Source organism: Miniopterus natalensis, chromosome 19 (assembly GCF_054644295.1).
Source record: "Miniopterus natalensis isolate mMinNat1 chromosome 19, mMinNat1.hap1, whole genome shotgun sequence".
NCBI classification, from domain to species: Eukaryota; Metazoa; Chordata; class Mammalia; order Chiroptera; family Miniopteridae; genus Miniopterus; species Miniopterus natalensis.
The window spans coordinates 23,489,353-23,506,155 of record NC_142099.1 but is presented as its reverse complement, the minus strand read 5'-3'; the positions used below and the strand labels follow the sequence as shown (position 1 = coordinate 23,506,155).

Genomic DNA, 16,803 nt, shown 5'->3' with positions numbered 1-16,803 from the left:
GCATCCACATTTTAATAAATATCAACCGATTGCCTTTCATAGCACCAATTTCCATTCTCTCCAGCAGGATACTAGATCCTAGTTTCCCACACTCTAGCCAACACTTGATATTTTTCAAATGTTGCTTTTTTATTTTTGCCAATCTGACTTGTGAATAATAAAACTGTATGATTTTTGTTTACGTTCTCCAAGTTATTGAGGGTGAGCACCTTTTAATACATTTATTGCTTACCTAATATATTTTTAATTGGCTGTTCATACCCCTCCATACATTTTTCTACACTGTTGTTTGGCTTCTTGATCTTTAAAAAGTTTGCGTACAGTCCTTTATATCATACACTGCAAATTTTTACCCTTGGCTACTTAGGTCTTAGACACCTGCTGTCAGAAACTACACTAGTACATGAACTGTGACCATGCGGTGAGAAATGAACTCTCAGGAGCAAGACAAACCACGCAGTTACATCAGTGTGGACAACCCTCAGCAGCCCTTGAACTTGAAGCCTAAGAACCATCTGACTGCTCTTCCGTGGCTGTTCCTTTCTGCCTGTACAGAGAACTAGCTTAAGTATTCGCCTCACTGTCATAAACAAATTTGCTTTTTACATAATTCAAACAATTCCACATCAAAGCAAAATTAACCTCTGCATTTGGATGTTACATTTTCCATTTTTCATTCTTATCTTGTGGACAGGCTATTTAGTGCATAACAGACTTAAGTTCCTCTATGTTTCTCAAATAAAACCCCCAGCGATTATAAAGAGCCTTGTAAGTCATAAGCATGAAAGGTATTATGTATAAGACTTTGACACCACTTTGAGCAATACTGTTTTTTCTGTCATGTTCATTCAGTAATATTCCGTGAGGTAAAATAATGAAGAGAGAGAAAATCCACATGTGTTTACATATCTATTTCCTATCGCTTGGATCCTTGTAACAAATACAGAAAAGATACTCACTTGCCATCTTTGAACCAGTCAATCACTGGGAAGGGAGTGCCCTTGACCTGGCATTCAAGGCTGGTGTCGTGGTTGAGGACAACTGAGACTTCACTGGGGGAGTTGGCACCTATTATGGTGGGTGGGACTTGAACAAAGACATATTATCATGAAAATCTGTAACTTTGCAAAAAGAGCAGGGGGAAGATCAGATAACCAATGATTTCCCCAGTATTTCAACAAGATCTTACTGTTAAACATATCACAGAATAATCCCTTTTCATACCACATCTATGGAACCAAATGTTAAATTCAAGGGTAGGAATACATTCATGAGAGACTTGATAGCAGGACAATTCTTGGCAGTAGAGAACTCATTTCGAGGAGTATTAAACCCATGTACAAAAGGAGTTCAGAATATAAGTGAGTAGTGAATCTCATATGATACGATTTACTACTGCTCTACATTTCAGATACTCAATGACATAACCAAGGTCAATCTAGGAATGTTGAAATTCTGCGTGTTACACCATAGTCTTGCTTGAAACATACTACCCTTGTCTCTTTTTCAGGGCTCCTGCACTAAAATTGGATATGAGTATAGCGTTGACTATACACTATAGCTGTCTGGTCTTCATCCTCAGGGAAATGAAGGGTTTCATCTCCAGGCACCACAGGGTTTCAGGAGAGGAGGGGTGTGACCAGATTTGCATTTTAAGATCACGCAGGCTACTGAATGGAGAGTGGATTCCCGTGGCAAAGATAGATGAAGGGGAGCAGTTAGGGGGCTATTATACGGTATTAATTCAGCTTACAAATGTTGACCACAACAGACATTCATTGAGAACATTCGGTTTACCATACCAGAGAAGAAAGCTGAGCTGGAGATAAAAGTCTGGGAGTCCTCAGCACACAGGTAGAATTGAAAGCAAATGAATGTGCCAAGAGAAATGATGCCAATGAGACCGGTGACAGAAAAGATGACTTAGTTTTCATAGCCTATACTTAAATATAATGATGGTAATTTTGGTATAGGAAATGCAAAGTACTTCAGGCTTTGAGTAGACTAATGAGAGAGATTAATTTTCTGTTATAACAGTTTTACATGGTAATTTTAATGCAGCATCATTCCTAGACCTACTTCCACCCCAGACTTACAAATCATGTGCCCATTTTGATGAGCAAAATATGGGAAAAAAGAGGAAGTCATTTTATCACTATGTAAACTCAAGTTGGTAAAACATAATTTCACACACTAAAATTATAAAATTTTAAATTTATGATTACTGTTAAACAATTAAAAATGTTTTCTACCCCAGAATTCTCCCCCCTTAATTAGACTCAGAGCTGAGGTGATTTAGTTACAAAAATTAATTAGAATGCAGGGGAAGGTGCATTTTCTGCCACCCAAGTTCAAGTGCAATCAAGTAGCTGCAGGAGATGTCGACAGCATGAGTGGGTTTTACTCTGCCTCGTCCTACGCAGTTACTTCCCACAGGATTTCCTGCCCACCTAGCTGGAGAAATTGACAAGGATTATAATTTACTATTTTATGTATAAGATGGTACCAAATACCTACAGACTTCTCTGATAAGTAGTAATACCTTTGAAATTTCCAGACACTATGGTTCTGTTCAACAAATATTAATGATGAAAATAATGATAGAGACATGAAGATATTCATCTTACCCATTTATTTTTCTCTTTACTCCTTCAGTCAGCTCTATCCTATGCAACAAATGCATCTGATCTGTAGTGTTTTTAAAAAACTGTTTTGCTTACCTAGCACATCGATGTTAAAATACTTCTGAGAGGTGCCTGCAACATTAATTGCCTTGCAGGAGTATCGTCCCGCATCCTTTGGAGTGGCTTTGAAGAGCTTCAGTATCTTCCCGTTGTTCACAATCTGAATGGTGCTGCTCTCAGTCACCTTTAAGGGCCAAAATGCTCAGTGTTATTTCCAATCCTAATGAGAATGCATAATCAAAAATCCAAGTAAAGTTCTTGTATTATTTTTAAGAAGAACGTCACATCTGAACGATTCACTTCAGAGGCAAGAAATGAGGCATATCTGGAATCTCCTCTTACCTGGACATTATCTTTGTACCACATAATGATGGGAGATGGAATACCTTCGACTTCACAGAAGAGATTGGTCAGCTGATTCACCAACACGGACACGTTTGTCACCTTTTCTTTATCTTTAATTACTGGGGGAACTGTAAAAAGAGAGGAGTCATGGCCAGGTAATTTTATAATAAATATCATTTATAAAGTTTCTCTGCACAGGCCTTTAGAAAGCAAATTCTGGGCTATCTGACAGCTAGCAAGGCTGGTCATATTTAGGCACGTGCCTTAATAGAAAATGAAGAGTCTCAATCAGTGTATTTATGAGTAATCCTAATTGAATTTTTACTTTATTATTTCAGCATTTTGAACTGAGGATACACTTTAGGATAAATATAAGGGAAAACCTGTTTATTCCACACATCACTTAAAATACAAATTGCTAGGGTCTTAATGAAGTCACATGGGCCTCACTACTGTCCTGACAGAAATGAATATTGCCCAGGGTCTATGGAAGCCGATATCCATCACATTTTAAAAGGTACATAGCTTTGACAAAATGACAAAAATACAAGAGTTTCATTGAAGTGTTACTTATAACAGGAAATAAACTGGTAATAACCTAAATGGCCATCATTAATAGAGGAAGGTTAAGTAAATAATGGCATAGCCATAAAGTGGAATACTATGTAGGCATAAATTAGGGTTAGGAATATTGAACTAATCCCAAAGATAGATTTTTTAGTGATACAGACAAGGTGCAGAGTAATGAGGAGGAAATATTCATATTTCTTTGCATATGTATAAATATCCCTGGGGAGATACACCCACGTACATATAAAGCTAATAGCTTTCTTTGGCCCTTGGGAGGATTAGTAAATGGCTCAGCTCAGGGTCATGAAAATTTTGACTAAGTATCTCTTTCTACCATTTGAATTTTGAATGATATAGGTGAAGGGATTAAGCAAAGCAGAAACAAGCCTCACAGACACAGATAACACTATGGTGATTACCAGAGGGAAGGGGGCAGGTAAAGCAGGGATAAGTGGTGATGGAAGGAGGCTTGACTTGGGGTGGTGAACACACAAGACCATATATAGATGATGTGTTGTAGAATTGTACACCTGAAACCTATGTAACTGTATTAACCAATGTCACCACAACAAATTCAATTAAAAAATTTTTAAAATAATAAAGTTGCAATAAAAAATTACATGAAATTTTAATCAAATCACTCAATAAATACAATCAGGTCACCAGTTTTGTTTAATAACATTTCTATTCACATTAATATTAACTACTACTACACTGAGAATAACTTACATATAATTTGAAAATGTCACAGATTCAATTATGTTATTTTAGCATTTTCATCTGTATTTACCATGGACTTTGAGGTTGTATTTTTTTTCCGTGGTCCCAGCCTCATTGACTGCCACACAGATGTACTCCCCATTGTCATACGGTGTAACGGCAGCAATAACCAACAACGTGCCATCGTCCAAGACAGAAACCCCAGGCTCTCTGCCTGTCAGCTCTCTGCCATTCCGTAACCATTTGATGGTTGGTCTGGGAGTACCTAAAAAGGGAATTAAAGCCTTGTGGTATTTTATAACAAAATTAGAAATCACTAGTAAATATCAGGTATACTGAGGAGAAATAAAATTTCTGTTACAACTATAATTTGTACCCTAATGTAGTCTGCTACTTTCAAGACATTTCTTCTGGCGTGGAATTTTGAAGAGATTATGGTATTTAGCACCTCTAATTCCTCTTGAGTCTTAAGGGACCTAAGATCTCTAGTGTAGAGTTTTATCAAAGTTACTTTAATCCAGGCATTCAGATGATAGTTAGCAAAGCAAAGCATTTTCCTGGGTGAGTTCATGGTGCTTAGTGGGAAAAGCTATATTAATCAAATAGACTAACTAGATATATGAGGAGTTTTTGGATGAAAATAAAGGAAGAGCGAAAATAAGATATTATCACAGGAATAACCACAGAGACTGCCCAACCAAATAGACTGCATAAGTGATGTAATAAAATAACACTTTATAATTCACATTTTAAATAGGCCTGATAGAGTAGAAGTGAGAAATATCTTCTGAAGATCTCATATTATTAAACCTAGGACTACAGAATAAATCTTGACTTTTTTTTCCTGAAAAGAAAGTTGAGAAACCAGTGAGCAGAATTAATATTCTGGATTGGTTTATATATGACCAACAGAGTGATGGGCTTGTGAATAAAGGTGATGAAACCATCCTAAGGGGCATAGTAGAGCCAAAAAGGACATACTAGGAAGAGACATTAACTTTGTCTTAGGAATGTATTTATTTAGCAAGCCGTGTGTCAGGCCGTATTATAAGTACTTTAAAATTTACTTAATCCCTCTAAAGATAGAAAGAAAGCACATTTAGTAAAATTAATAATTATATAACACATTGTTAATAATTTTATATTCAAGATAATAAAATATTAAAGAATAGTCATATAATCAAAGACAAGTACAAAAGAATGTCAGGAAATAGACACATAATGTGTCAGTAAGGCTCAACTCAAATTGAGTAGAAGAATTATAACAGTGACTGTGAAAGTTATATTTATGAGAAAAATAAAACAAAAATAGGTGTATTTCATTGTGCTAATAAAACACGGACTGATCAGGAAGAGAAGGTAAAATTGATGGACTGCAGTCGTCTATGTTGTCAAGGAAAAAAAGATATAATTATTTCCTCATTTCTTTACATCCCACTCTTTCCATTATGGATTTCAATCAGACTTCTCAATATTTGTTGAGTTAAGAAATGAAAAAAATAAATTAGCAAGCGAAGAAATAAGCTACATTATCTTTAATTTATAAATGGTAGCACAACCATGGACAAAATGAAAGGCATTGCAAAAGATAACACAAAAGCATGGAGCTCGTTTAAATAAACTCACGCATTATGTCCCAGGTGAAAACGGGGAACAGGGCAGAGGTGGTATTTCAAAGTGGAAAGGGGGAGTCCAAGCCAGCTCAGGAATCAGGGACCCAAGTGGAGAGCAAGGAGCAGAGGCGACCACTGTCCGGGGTCCAGCAGCAGTGAGTGCCCACAGTACCCACCTGAACCTAACCCCTTCTCTGAAGGTTCCCTCTCCAGGCTTTGCCTCCCCTCCCCAGTGGCTCTGGGAATGTTTACTGATAATTCTTTTGCTATCTGAAAAGCTTGTGAAAGTTATCTTTTAATGCTGGTAGAAACAATCACTGGAGAGCTACTTTTGAGAGATGCAAAATCTTGCTACAGGAGGAGGCAGACATGAGGCCCTTCCACAGCTGCTTCCTCCAGGACAACTGCTAAGAGGCACATGCAGGGCACTAATAGTCCCAGTGCATCGAAGGCCCTACATTTAGGTCCTGAAAAGAAAACTACTTGGACTTTGCCAGAACTGCTTGGAACCCTTCTGAGTCACTGCAGATGAATGCATAGGTGAACTAGAGGAGGTTCTTAACCACCTGCTGAGCACCCAGAGGAAGGTTAAGAGTGAGTGCCTCTCCCACATGCCCCAAGGAGAGAAAATAACAATCTCCTGCCAGGACACATGGTAATTAGAAAACCCAGAAATTCAAGGAGAGGAGCTGAAACAAGCCTGGCAGAACCAAGTTATAACCTGGCTCTGAAATTACCAATAGAGGGTAAATCTAAGAAAAGAGGTTTTTTAAAAGAGAAGTATTCAGAACAAACAAGGGGATAGTCCTAATTTATATTTCTAACTGGGTGAGAGAAATGTGGAATATTTTGAATAGCCCTAGACGCCACATTTTAAACAGAAATACTGTCAAAACAGAATGAACTGAGAAGTTAAGGGAAAGAGCGTGAACTAAGTGGAAGACATACTAGACGAGGCAAGTCTGGAAGACTCGAAGGTCTCTCCATTGAAGGAAATAAAATACCTGAGAGGGAAAAACACTTATTCAAAGAGCTGTTATTTGAAAGAGGGATTAGTTTCTATTATGCTCAAGTATTATAACAAGGACTCACAAGTGGAGTTTTATGAATGGACATTCCGGGTTCAGTGTAGAAGGAACAATATAACAGTATTACACCGATGCCCACATGTCTGAGTGTTACAAACCTTTTGCAGGACATGGAAATGCAATGCGCTGATTGGCCACTCTTTCTTGGAATGGAGTGTTATATGGAGGTTCCAGATCTTCCAGGGTAGGTGGTTCTATAAGAAAAATGGATGCATTATCATAGGCTTTCCTTGAGCAACATCACACTCTCCTGAAGTATCATCAAACCATCTACATTGGTGAGTTGATGGCTTTCCTGATTCTTCTTTCAGATACAATTTGTATTTCTTCTAACTGCCGGACATTTTTACTTGGATGTGGCCCAGAGATCTGAAACTCCAAATGTTCCCACAAAAATTCATTATTTAATTCCTCCTACAATGCTGCCCTGTTTCCTTTATTCCTGCAGTGACGGCATCAGGCTTCAGCCAGTGTTTGTGCCTTTCTCCCTTACTCCCGACCTCCACATCCAATCAGTCACATAAAGCCACATGTTCCCATACCTGCGACTCCCCCGCTATCCTTAATGTCACTATTTATTTCAAACCCTTAAGAACCATTTCAATAGGCTCCTTATTCGGGTCCTTTCCTCATGCACGTGCCCACTGGGATTCATATTCCTCAGACCCCTCAGGATACTCTCTCTGAGCCACAAGTCTCACCGTGTGGCTCACCTGATTAAAGTTGGTACTTTTATTCATTTTGTCTGTAGGATAAATTTGACACCTGTTCTTTCTTCAGGGAACCCTCCATGCATCTGAAGTCTCTGAACAGCCTCACTATCCATTGACTTCATGAATAAATTTGGGAGTCATTCCACGTCCTTCACTCCCCACATATAATGTCACCATTTCCTGTTGATTTCCTCTCCTAATTATTTTTTAGTCCATTCTATTCTTTCCCACAGTCCAACTACCATCATCTTTTGCCTGAACTACTTTTCCTCTCACCTTCTCCAGCTAAATCATTCTCTCCCCAGAGAGTGATCTTTTAAAATCTTGAGTCTGACACATCACTTTCCCAATAACAAGGTCTCTAAGCCTTTTCATTACACTTAAAGTCTGAAAACCTAGTCTGGGTTCCCAGATCTTGGATAATCTGGTTCATGATTATGTGTCCAGCTTTATCACATGCCACTCAGCATTCAGTCTGGAATGCAGCCATGTGGCTTTTATTGACTGAGCTATTTATCTATCCCAGTGTATCCAAAATGTCACATTCCCTCCTTCCACACTCTATGCTCTTCTCCCAAAGGCTTTCCCCATCCCATCCCACCACACCCTGCATGTCACCTAACACACTTCTGTCCATTCTTCACATCTCAACTGGCATGCCCCTACCCTAAGGAAGGCTTCTTTGATTTAGCTTTGTGTTAAAAACTCAGATATTTCTACCATTTCATGAAGGCACTAACCAGTTTGTAATTATGAGGTTATTTTATAATGTCCATCTCTCCCATTAAACCATAAACATAAGCACTCAAACTTTGCTGAGTGGATGAATGAGCCAGGGAAGCTCTTCAACAATGTCCTAGCCACCCATCCAAAAAGCACTGCAAAGTGCCAGGGACAAAGTACTAAGTACCAAGCTAAGTCCGACACCTACTTATCTTTCCTTCTTGCCTTCATACTGGTATTCTCCGGGACCAGGAATGTCCTTCCCCCTGATTTCCACATGGCTGGTCCCTCACCGTCAACAAGATCTTACCCTAAATATCACCTCCTCATCGGAGTCCTACCTGACAATCCAACCTAAAGTAGCCAACTGCTGGGAGCATGACCCTATTTTAATTTTACACCCAGCACTCCTCACGATCTGTATTTTTGTTTATTTGTTTGCTCTCTGCTTACTCACAGTAGAACAGCTCATAAAAGCAGGTGCTTTGCCTTTGTCACTGCTTCCTCCTCACTGCCAAAAACATGACAGACACCTGGTAGGAGCTTGATAAATATTTGTAGCTTGGAGGAACAATTATTGATCTTTAAACCCTCTAAACAAGGCCAACATCATCACAAACCGTGGAACTAGATTTTCTAGGGATCTATATTGAGAGCACCCTACTAGTATGAGGCGAAATCCTACTCCAACTCGCTCTGCCCACAGTTTCTCCCAAATCAGTGACCTAGGACTGATTCCATCATCTACATCGTTCATGGCAATTTCATTTTCAAAGGTAAACATAGAGAAATGGAGGCAGGTTTAGTAATAGTATGGTTTCCTTTCTTTCTGGAATGGTTCTCCTTTCAAGTAAAGAGTCATAAAGGTTACACAGACATCTTCTGAAAGTGATCCCAGACCATCCAAGACTATAGACTTTGTGTGTAGACTCCAGGGGTTCTCTCCCACTCCCCACCCCGCTGTACCTACACCTCCCAGGCCCCGAATCACCTTGGACGTGGAGTGTGACCTCTGTTTCATCGCTGCCCGCTATGTTAGCAGCGACGCACGTGTAGGCTCCGGCATCCGAGAGCGTGGCTTGGGTGATGCTTAATGTTCCACCGGGATGACTAACAAGCTGGACCCCATCCACCAGCACGGCGCTTCCACCTCTAAACCAGGTGATCACAGGAAGAGGCGTCCCTTGAGCATTGCAGGGAAGGTCCACTCTTTGACCAACTTGGACTTTCAGAAGTTTAGGGCCACGCTGTATCTTTGGAGGAACTGGAAACAACAATTGAATATCAATAATCCAATTTTTTAAAATGTCCTTCCTTTTCTCACCTTAAATGAGCGCTCCTTACCAAGAAGCAGCGTGACAAAGTGGAATAATCTCAGGATTTGGACCCAGGCTCAGGCCACTTACTAACTCTGTGTTCTAGGGCAAGTCAGTCAATTTCCTGAGGCCTGTTTGTTTCATAATCCAGGCAAAATAAGCTCTTCAACACCAGCACACTGCAAGGACTATGGCACGTAATAAACAGAAAACACCTCATTCTAAATCTGAGGAAGAGCAAGCACTTAAAAATGTTAGATTTCCTTTCATTTGTAAACAATTTAAAGTTTAAAACCTTCTTAAAAGGCAATCCAGATCATTTTTATAATATAAGAGACTAAACCAAAAAGCACCTCTCTCCATATACTCTTAGGTTTTGTTTTCTTTGTGGAAGCTTTGGCCAGACAGTAAGAAAAGGTTCCCATAAAAGCCTCTGCTAGTTTCAGAGAAGAAAAGCAAGATAAATTCTCTATTATTTCTCTTTACCTACCTTCCTTTAGGAATTTAAATGGGATAATGTATCAGAACACTGGCATGTATTATTGGGTTCTGCATGCATGCTGTATGTGCTATAGAATCAAAGTGACTCATAAGGATATAATTAGAATTTATAGACCTTATTCCCCCTAAATAAAACCATTTATCTGTCCTTTCTTTTAAACTTAATATTTAACCAATACTTTCTACAGGTCATCACTAACAACCACCTTATAAGTTTGATAGTATTATTGCCATTATTTCATGAAGGAGAAAATGAAAGATAAGAGAGGTAAGGCAATATGCCTAGTGCCCTAGGACTAGCAAATGGAGAACTCTCATGGGATTTCAAACCCCATGACCACCAGGATGCTATTGTAGTGATTAATCTGAGAGTGAAATCAGGTCAATACTATCAGAAAATTTCTTCTATTTGAATGCTTGGCACCTACCCAAGGCCTGGCTTAGAGCATGTACTCGCTAAGTTTGCATTGGTTGAATGAATACCTGAACAGACTACGATAAACTGAGGGAAGAAAGCTGACTAATTAAAGAGTTTTAAAGTAGTTTAAAAATCCTAGGAAGCAGAATATTTTCAGTTGCTGAGTTCTTTTAATAGTAAAAATGGCCATTTAACTACTATTAAATTCTTCTTGAGAACTCACATTCATTTCTACAAAAAGCCACCAGTCTAAACATATTTTTATTACTGTGTATCAAAAATAGTCATAAGTCACTGTGGACATCTAATAAAACTGAGATCCAAAGATTTAATACTGTTCATTTGAGGGAAACGGGAGATAAACTTTTCAGAGTCAATGAAAGAAAATCACATCTCGGATTTTAGAAAACTTTTCTCTAATTACTCTGTATACAATTTGGAGGTTATCTATTAAAGAAACTGGGATGAGGGAAGTCCCTGAGGCCAGTGACTTCGATGCCTTCATTTCTAAACTCACCGTGAACACTTAATTTAACGGACTGAGTCACGTTCCCAGCAATGTTTGTGGCAACGCAGAGATACATCCCACTGTCTGAAACTCGGGCCTCAGTGATCTTCATTGAGCCAGAAGGGAGGAACGTGTGTCTAAAAGAAAGAAACACCTAATTGACAACAGAACATGGGAATTGAAATACTCCCTACGCCTCGTGGAATTACTATTCTGCAAGCAGGTTCTGAAACCATTTTCCCAGCTGTAATATCTTTTTATACACCTTAAAAGTCAGCTTAGTTTTATAATTATCTTGTGTATTCTGTATGATGTTCTTGCAAATACAAAATCAATTTATTTTTCCTTTAAAAATAACCTAACGGTCTGAAATCATCAAATAACTATACATCTCTGGTTTATCAAGTTGCAGGTATACAAAGCAAATGTATATTTTAGTAAATTTTGATATGTTTGAATACTTTATTGCTCTTCTACAAAGTTTTATTTAAAAATTTAGTGTGTTAATATCAAGGCAAAAGGAAGTACATGTGTAATTCTCGAACATGTACTGAATATATTTCTACTATAGAACTACATGTAGTTGGTTGGATGAACCAGACCTACATATAAAAACTTTATTACATTAATTGTATTAAAAATAGCTTTTGGGTGGGGGGGCAAACAGACCTACTTAATATCAAGATTTCTTATAAAGTTAAGATAAATAAAGTGTGCTATTGGCACAGAGACAGGCAAATGAATAAACAGTAAAAGACAGAGATTTCCCCCCAAAAGAACTAAGCACATATGAGAACTCAACAAGTAATATGCAATATCAGAGGTGATATTACAAAAAGCAAGGAAAGGACTGACTATTCAAAAGTGGTGTTGGGTGGTGTTGGGTAACTGGCTCTCCACATGGGAAAATAAATAAGTAAAATTAGAGTACTACCCAATATAATGCACAATACAAAAATTCATATGAATCAAAGTCCAAAATGTGATAAGTAAAACTTAAAATATTGGAAGAACTCTGTAGGCCATGCTTATGATCTTCACAAAGTACAAATCTCAACAACAGATGAATACATTGAACTGCACAAAAATTTTAAATTCTGTACAAGCAGACACCATACATAAGTAAAGTTAGAAGCCTCACAGTGGACTGAGAGAAGATAATTTCAACACAGACAACAAACAAAGGAATGTTATTGAGAACAAAGACCAAATGTGTACATTCAACAAGAAAAAGACAAGTCACCAGAAAACTGTGCATAATATTGAGTTAAAATAGTAATTGCTACCACTTCTGGAGAACTAGAGACAAGAAGTATGGAATGTATTACCTTCAGGTAAGCATTAGCCGGATTTTATAAATAAATCTGAGGTTCACAGAAGTCCACTGGAAAAACTGCCAGAAGTCACAGGCAAGCTTTAGGTGGCAGAGGTCAACGTAAAGCCATGCCCGCATGGCAACAAAGGTTGTGCTCTTAAAGGCTCCCGCATTCTGCCTACCATGTCACTTAGCTTATCAAATATATTCCCTAAGGGGGCCTTTATTTGTACAAGGGTTTAATAGTGAAGATTTTTACAAAACCATTCCAACGAAAATCAAATCCTAGACACCAGACAATCTACTGTGTTTTATTCCCTTGTGGGATTAATGGAATCTATGTAAAATAGGCACTTCGTGCTGACTTGAATCTCTGCACAAATATGCTCCATTTTGATAACCACTTGTAGGATGCACTTGTGAAAAATTATATCAAAGCTGAGTGTTAGCATTTCTGATACCAAAGAGTGATTTAGAAAGCACATCTATTTTCTATAGGCTCAAATGTACAAAGTTATTTTTTGAAACAACTGAAAAGACGGATAGGTGCAACCTTCTACCCTGAGATATTGTTTCCGTGGGTTGCAATTCGTCCCAAGTGTCCTACCTTGGAGAGAATGGTGAGATGAGCTGGCTTTGCTTGGCCCATGTAATTATGGGCGGGGGCGAGCTCTTCACTTCACATGGAAGGGTCACCTCCTCCCCAGCAAGGACAGAGATCTCCACGGGCTTATCCTGGGACAGTCCTCTTTGCTCTCCAAACACTCTGGGCCTTACTAAAATAAACACATGTTTTAGGAGGGAAATAGTACATTGAAAACATTTAATTTACAATCAAATGTGGACTACAAACACTCTTAAATCATTTAGAAAAAGATGCTGTTTATCCCAAGGTATAGGGGCATATCTGAAACTTTCCATAAATATATGGCTTGTCAGAGCTGAAAGGAAAATGACTCGAAAGTTTCCCTTTTTAGCTCTTCCTTATGAGACCACAGAGAGGTCAGCTGAGAGGTCCTTTCAGAGTCTGCCATCTGAAAAAGGGACCCTGCAGGCAGAGTGTTAACCAAGTCACAGCTGAGGTCTGGCTTCGCCGGGAGTTAACTAACCTGTGCTTCTGAAGAGGGCTGGGTGCAATGAGCATACTCCTTGGGACAAAACCACAAAATGTTTCCAAAAGGCTGCACAATTACTCGCCCTTTAAATCAGAATCTAAATAGAGGAGATGTTGGTTGGCAGTAAGAAATATAAACCTGGGGGAGCAGTTCACTTTGTGGGGATAGCCTTCTGGTAACATTATTCGGGACAGACTTGTGAGTTTTGGCCCAGAGACAGTATAGAAGAAAAACATTCCTCGGCAAACTCTCACCATAGACCGTCAGCTGCACTTTCCTTTTGGCGTAGCCGGCGGCATTGGTGGCGGTGCAGACATACTCCCCGCTCTCCTCGCCCCCGGGTGACACCACATACAGACTCCCGTCAGCCCCCGCGGAAAACTTAGCATTGCTGGTGGAAATGAGCTCGCCTTTCTGCAAAACAGGACCGAGAGCAAAGTGTTTTTAAGATAATAAAGAGTGACTTAATGTCTGGAAGGGGAAGAAAAAAATTCTCCAAGAGGAAAAAAATACCAGATTCAAAAAAACACGCGGATTTGAAGAAAGGTATTTGTAAGAAAGATTAAACAAATAAAGCAAAGGTGATAGTTCTTCATACCAAACTATGCCCCCTTCCTTCCAGACCTGCTGGAAAATGGAGAGGTAATGCCAACAGCAATGGATGGGGCAGGGCTTATGCTAAGCCAGGCACTGTTTTGAGCACCTCTCATCAATTAACTAGTTCATGCTCACATCTTAGGAGTAGGAACTACCACAACCATTTTACAGCTAGGGGGCAGTGTGGAGTCGCAGGCGATGGGAGAGCTGGCACTGACCCCAGCAGTCAGGCTCTGGAGCCTAAATTCTGAACCTCTGGGCTTGATCACAGCACAAAGGCCAGCATGGAAAGAAGATTTCATTTTTACAGTTTCCTAAAAAAATGCCCTTAACTTCTCAGTACCAGACTCTGTGCAGTTTGGGGATCAGCTTCACCATTGTACGTTTGTGTCCAGATGCAGAAATATTAACTTTATTTTACTGAGGTCAACACCAACTTCTCTACCTTTCAGAGTGGGGTATTTTAGATGGATAACATTAGATGGTCTGACAAAATACTTTGTTGTAGCTAGTAACTATACAAAACACCACATTTCATTATTGTGCCATTATTTTATATTACTTTATATCTGCCAGGTTGGAATTAATTTACAGAAAATATGCCATGTTCGTGGCTGTTTAAAGATGAAAAGGACTTCCTCAGGAAATGGGTTTTTCCTCATTGCAAGGATACAAGTAAAAGCCGTACAACTTCATGACGGGTACAGAGGGGGAATATATGGGTTCACATATGTGTCTTATTTTGGCTTCCTGCTAGAGCACAGTCTGGGACAAAGATTTGGGGGCAGCAAGGTTATATGGGATGTGACCCCTAGAGGCTTGAGTGAGGCACAGAGAGAGGAAGGCTAATAAAGGGCTTCGCTGCTCTGGTTTCCTCTGTGGCTGGGCTGAGAAGCTTCAATACGTTGGGGACCCTCCGAGAAACTGTGCGGATGCACTTCAGAAGGACTCTTCTGAGGGATGAGAAATGAGGTATTTATGTAGGACACCTGCCCCAGAGAGGAGTTAGTCTCCTTGCACTTCCTGGACACCTCTTAGCAGGCTGAGTGGACTTGTGGGCTTTGGACAAAGCCCTGAGCCCAAACACCAGAGAGGCGCCTGCATGAAGTGTGACCCCAGCAGAGTGCCCAGAGCTGCCCAGAGATGCGCTGAAATCAAAGGGCTTAGGGGATGTGGCAAGGGGCAAAAAGAGACCTGTGGCCACATGGAAAGTGCTTAGAAAGTTCCAGGGCATGCAGAAGGTGTTTTATTAGTGTTTCCTGTTGTGTTGTGAGTACCACTCAAGCACCAGGTAGGTGATTGCAATAAGGACATGTTAAGGTCCCCTCCAAGTGGTGTGTGGCTGCATGGGTTTTCCTTTTTCACAAGGTTTTATGATACAGTCGCAAGTTCCATGTACGACTAACAACAGTTAAACATTGTTAGAACACGTAACATTCACACACATCACTCGATGTGCCGTTTACCTTGGACCAGGTGATAGACGGTTTGGGAATGCCGCTTGCTTTGCAGGGCAGAGTTACTGGGATGCCTTCAATTGTACTGAGGATCTGCTGTCCATGCTGAATGGTTGGAAGAACTGAAAAAAGGAATATTCAGAATCTGAGCATCTGTCCTTCCATTCAGGCCCATAGCTTTAAAGTTAAACATTTTTAGGATATGATGAGTATTTGTAAAAAGTAGTGAAGACTCGAAAAAAAAAAAAGTAGTGAAGACTCGACATTTTCTGATAGAAATGTAGGGTAATTTGCAAAGGAGTGAATGTAATAGACCAAACAAATGCAATAGTTATGATCTGAAGAATTTAATAAAAGTTTAAAACCAAGTAATAAATTATGTGTAATACGTTGACTTTTCTAACAAAAATAAGAGGACTGAAGAAAACCAATTTTTCCATGAAAAACTGATAGATAAAACTACATCCTAGGTGTTCTACACTGAAGACCTATCTTTCATCACTATTACCCATTAAGCTGCAGTGAGCTGACATAAGCCTATCTGCAGAGAAATGGGCTGTTTAAACGCTACACATTAAATGCCTGTCTGTACACAAGAATCACTTAGCGAGCTACTACATTTAACCTGGAAAAAATGACTTATTTACTTAATAGGAATTCAACAGTAAAATTTGAAAGGCCTTAAGAGTTTTCATTTAAAAGACTAAAATAAACGATTCTAAGTCAAGATTGTTAAGAACAACACACCTTTTGATTTTTTAGAAAGCAACTGAAGATTTAAGATGTGAGTAGAAGCAAATGGAAAAGGCAGAAAGTTCACCATTCCATTCTGTGTACATCTCCATCAGTCATAACCAACTTGTACACAAAAATGACCAATACTCAATGTTCTCAAAGTAATAAATTTGATTTTAAAATCTTCCATACGTGAAAGTTCCTAACATCGTGCAAGAAACACAATAAAAAAACCCAATAATAGCAGGCATTTCCTTTCCTTCCCTTGGAAAGATGAAACTAGAGCTCAAACTCTCACTAAGTCACCTGCGTTTAAGTCGAATTTCTCTAGAATTATCATAGCTACTCTGGAGTAGAAGTTTATGAGATCAAGAGATACCAGAGA

General features: G+C 39.2%; 1 protein-coding gene across 1 annotated transcript in view; it reads right to left on the bottom strand.

Moving 5' to 3' along the window:
* The window catches only part of HMCN1 (hemicentin 1), a 345,340-nt gene that overhangs the window by 149,336 nt on the left and 179,201 nt on the right, over window positions 1–16,803 (bottom strand). Inside the window, exons 20-29 of the mRNA XM_016224594.2 lie at window positions 15,693–15,805; window positions 13,884–14,043; window positions 13,122–13,290; window positions 11,209–11,336; window positions 9,448–9,720; window positions 7,119–7,214; window positions 4,390–4,584; window positions 3,027–3,157; window positions 2,721–2,868; window positions 960–1,086 (exon numbers count right to left, since the gene is read on the bottom strand). Of these exons, the coding sequence (XP_016080080.2) occupies window positions 960–1,086; window positions 2,721–2,868; window positions 3,027–3,157; window positions 4,390–4,584; window positions 7,119–7,214; window positions 9,448–9,720; window positions 11,209–11,336; window positions 13,122–13,290; window positions 13,884–14,043; window positions 15,693–15,805 (1,540 nt within the window). The remainder of the gene's footprint in view (window positions 1–959; window positions 1,087–2,720; window positions 2,869–3,026; window positions 3,158–4,389; window positions 4,585–7,118; window positions 7,215–9,447; window positions 9,721–11,208; window positions 11,337–13,121; window positions 13,291–13,883; window positions 14,044–15,692; window positions 15,806–16,803) is intronic.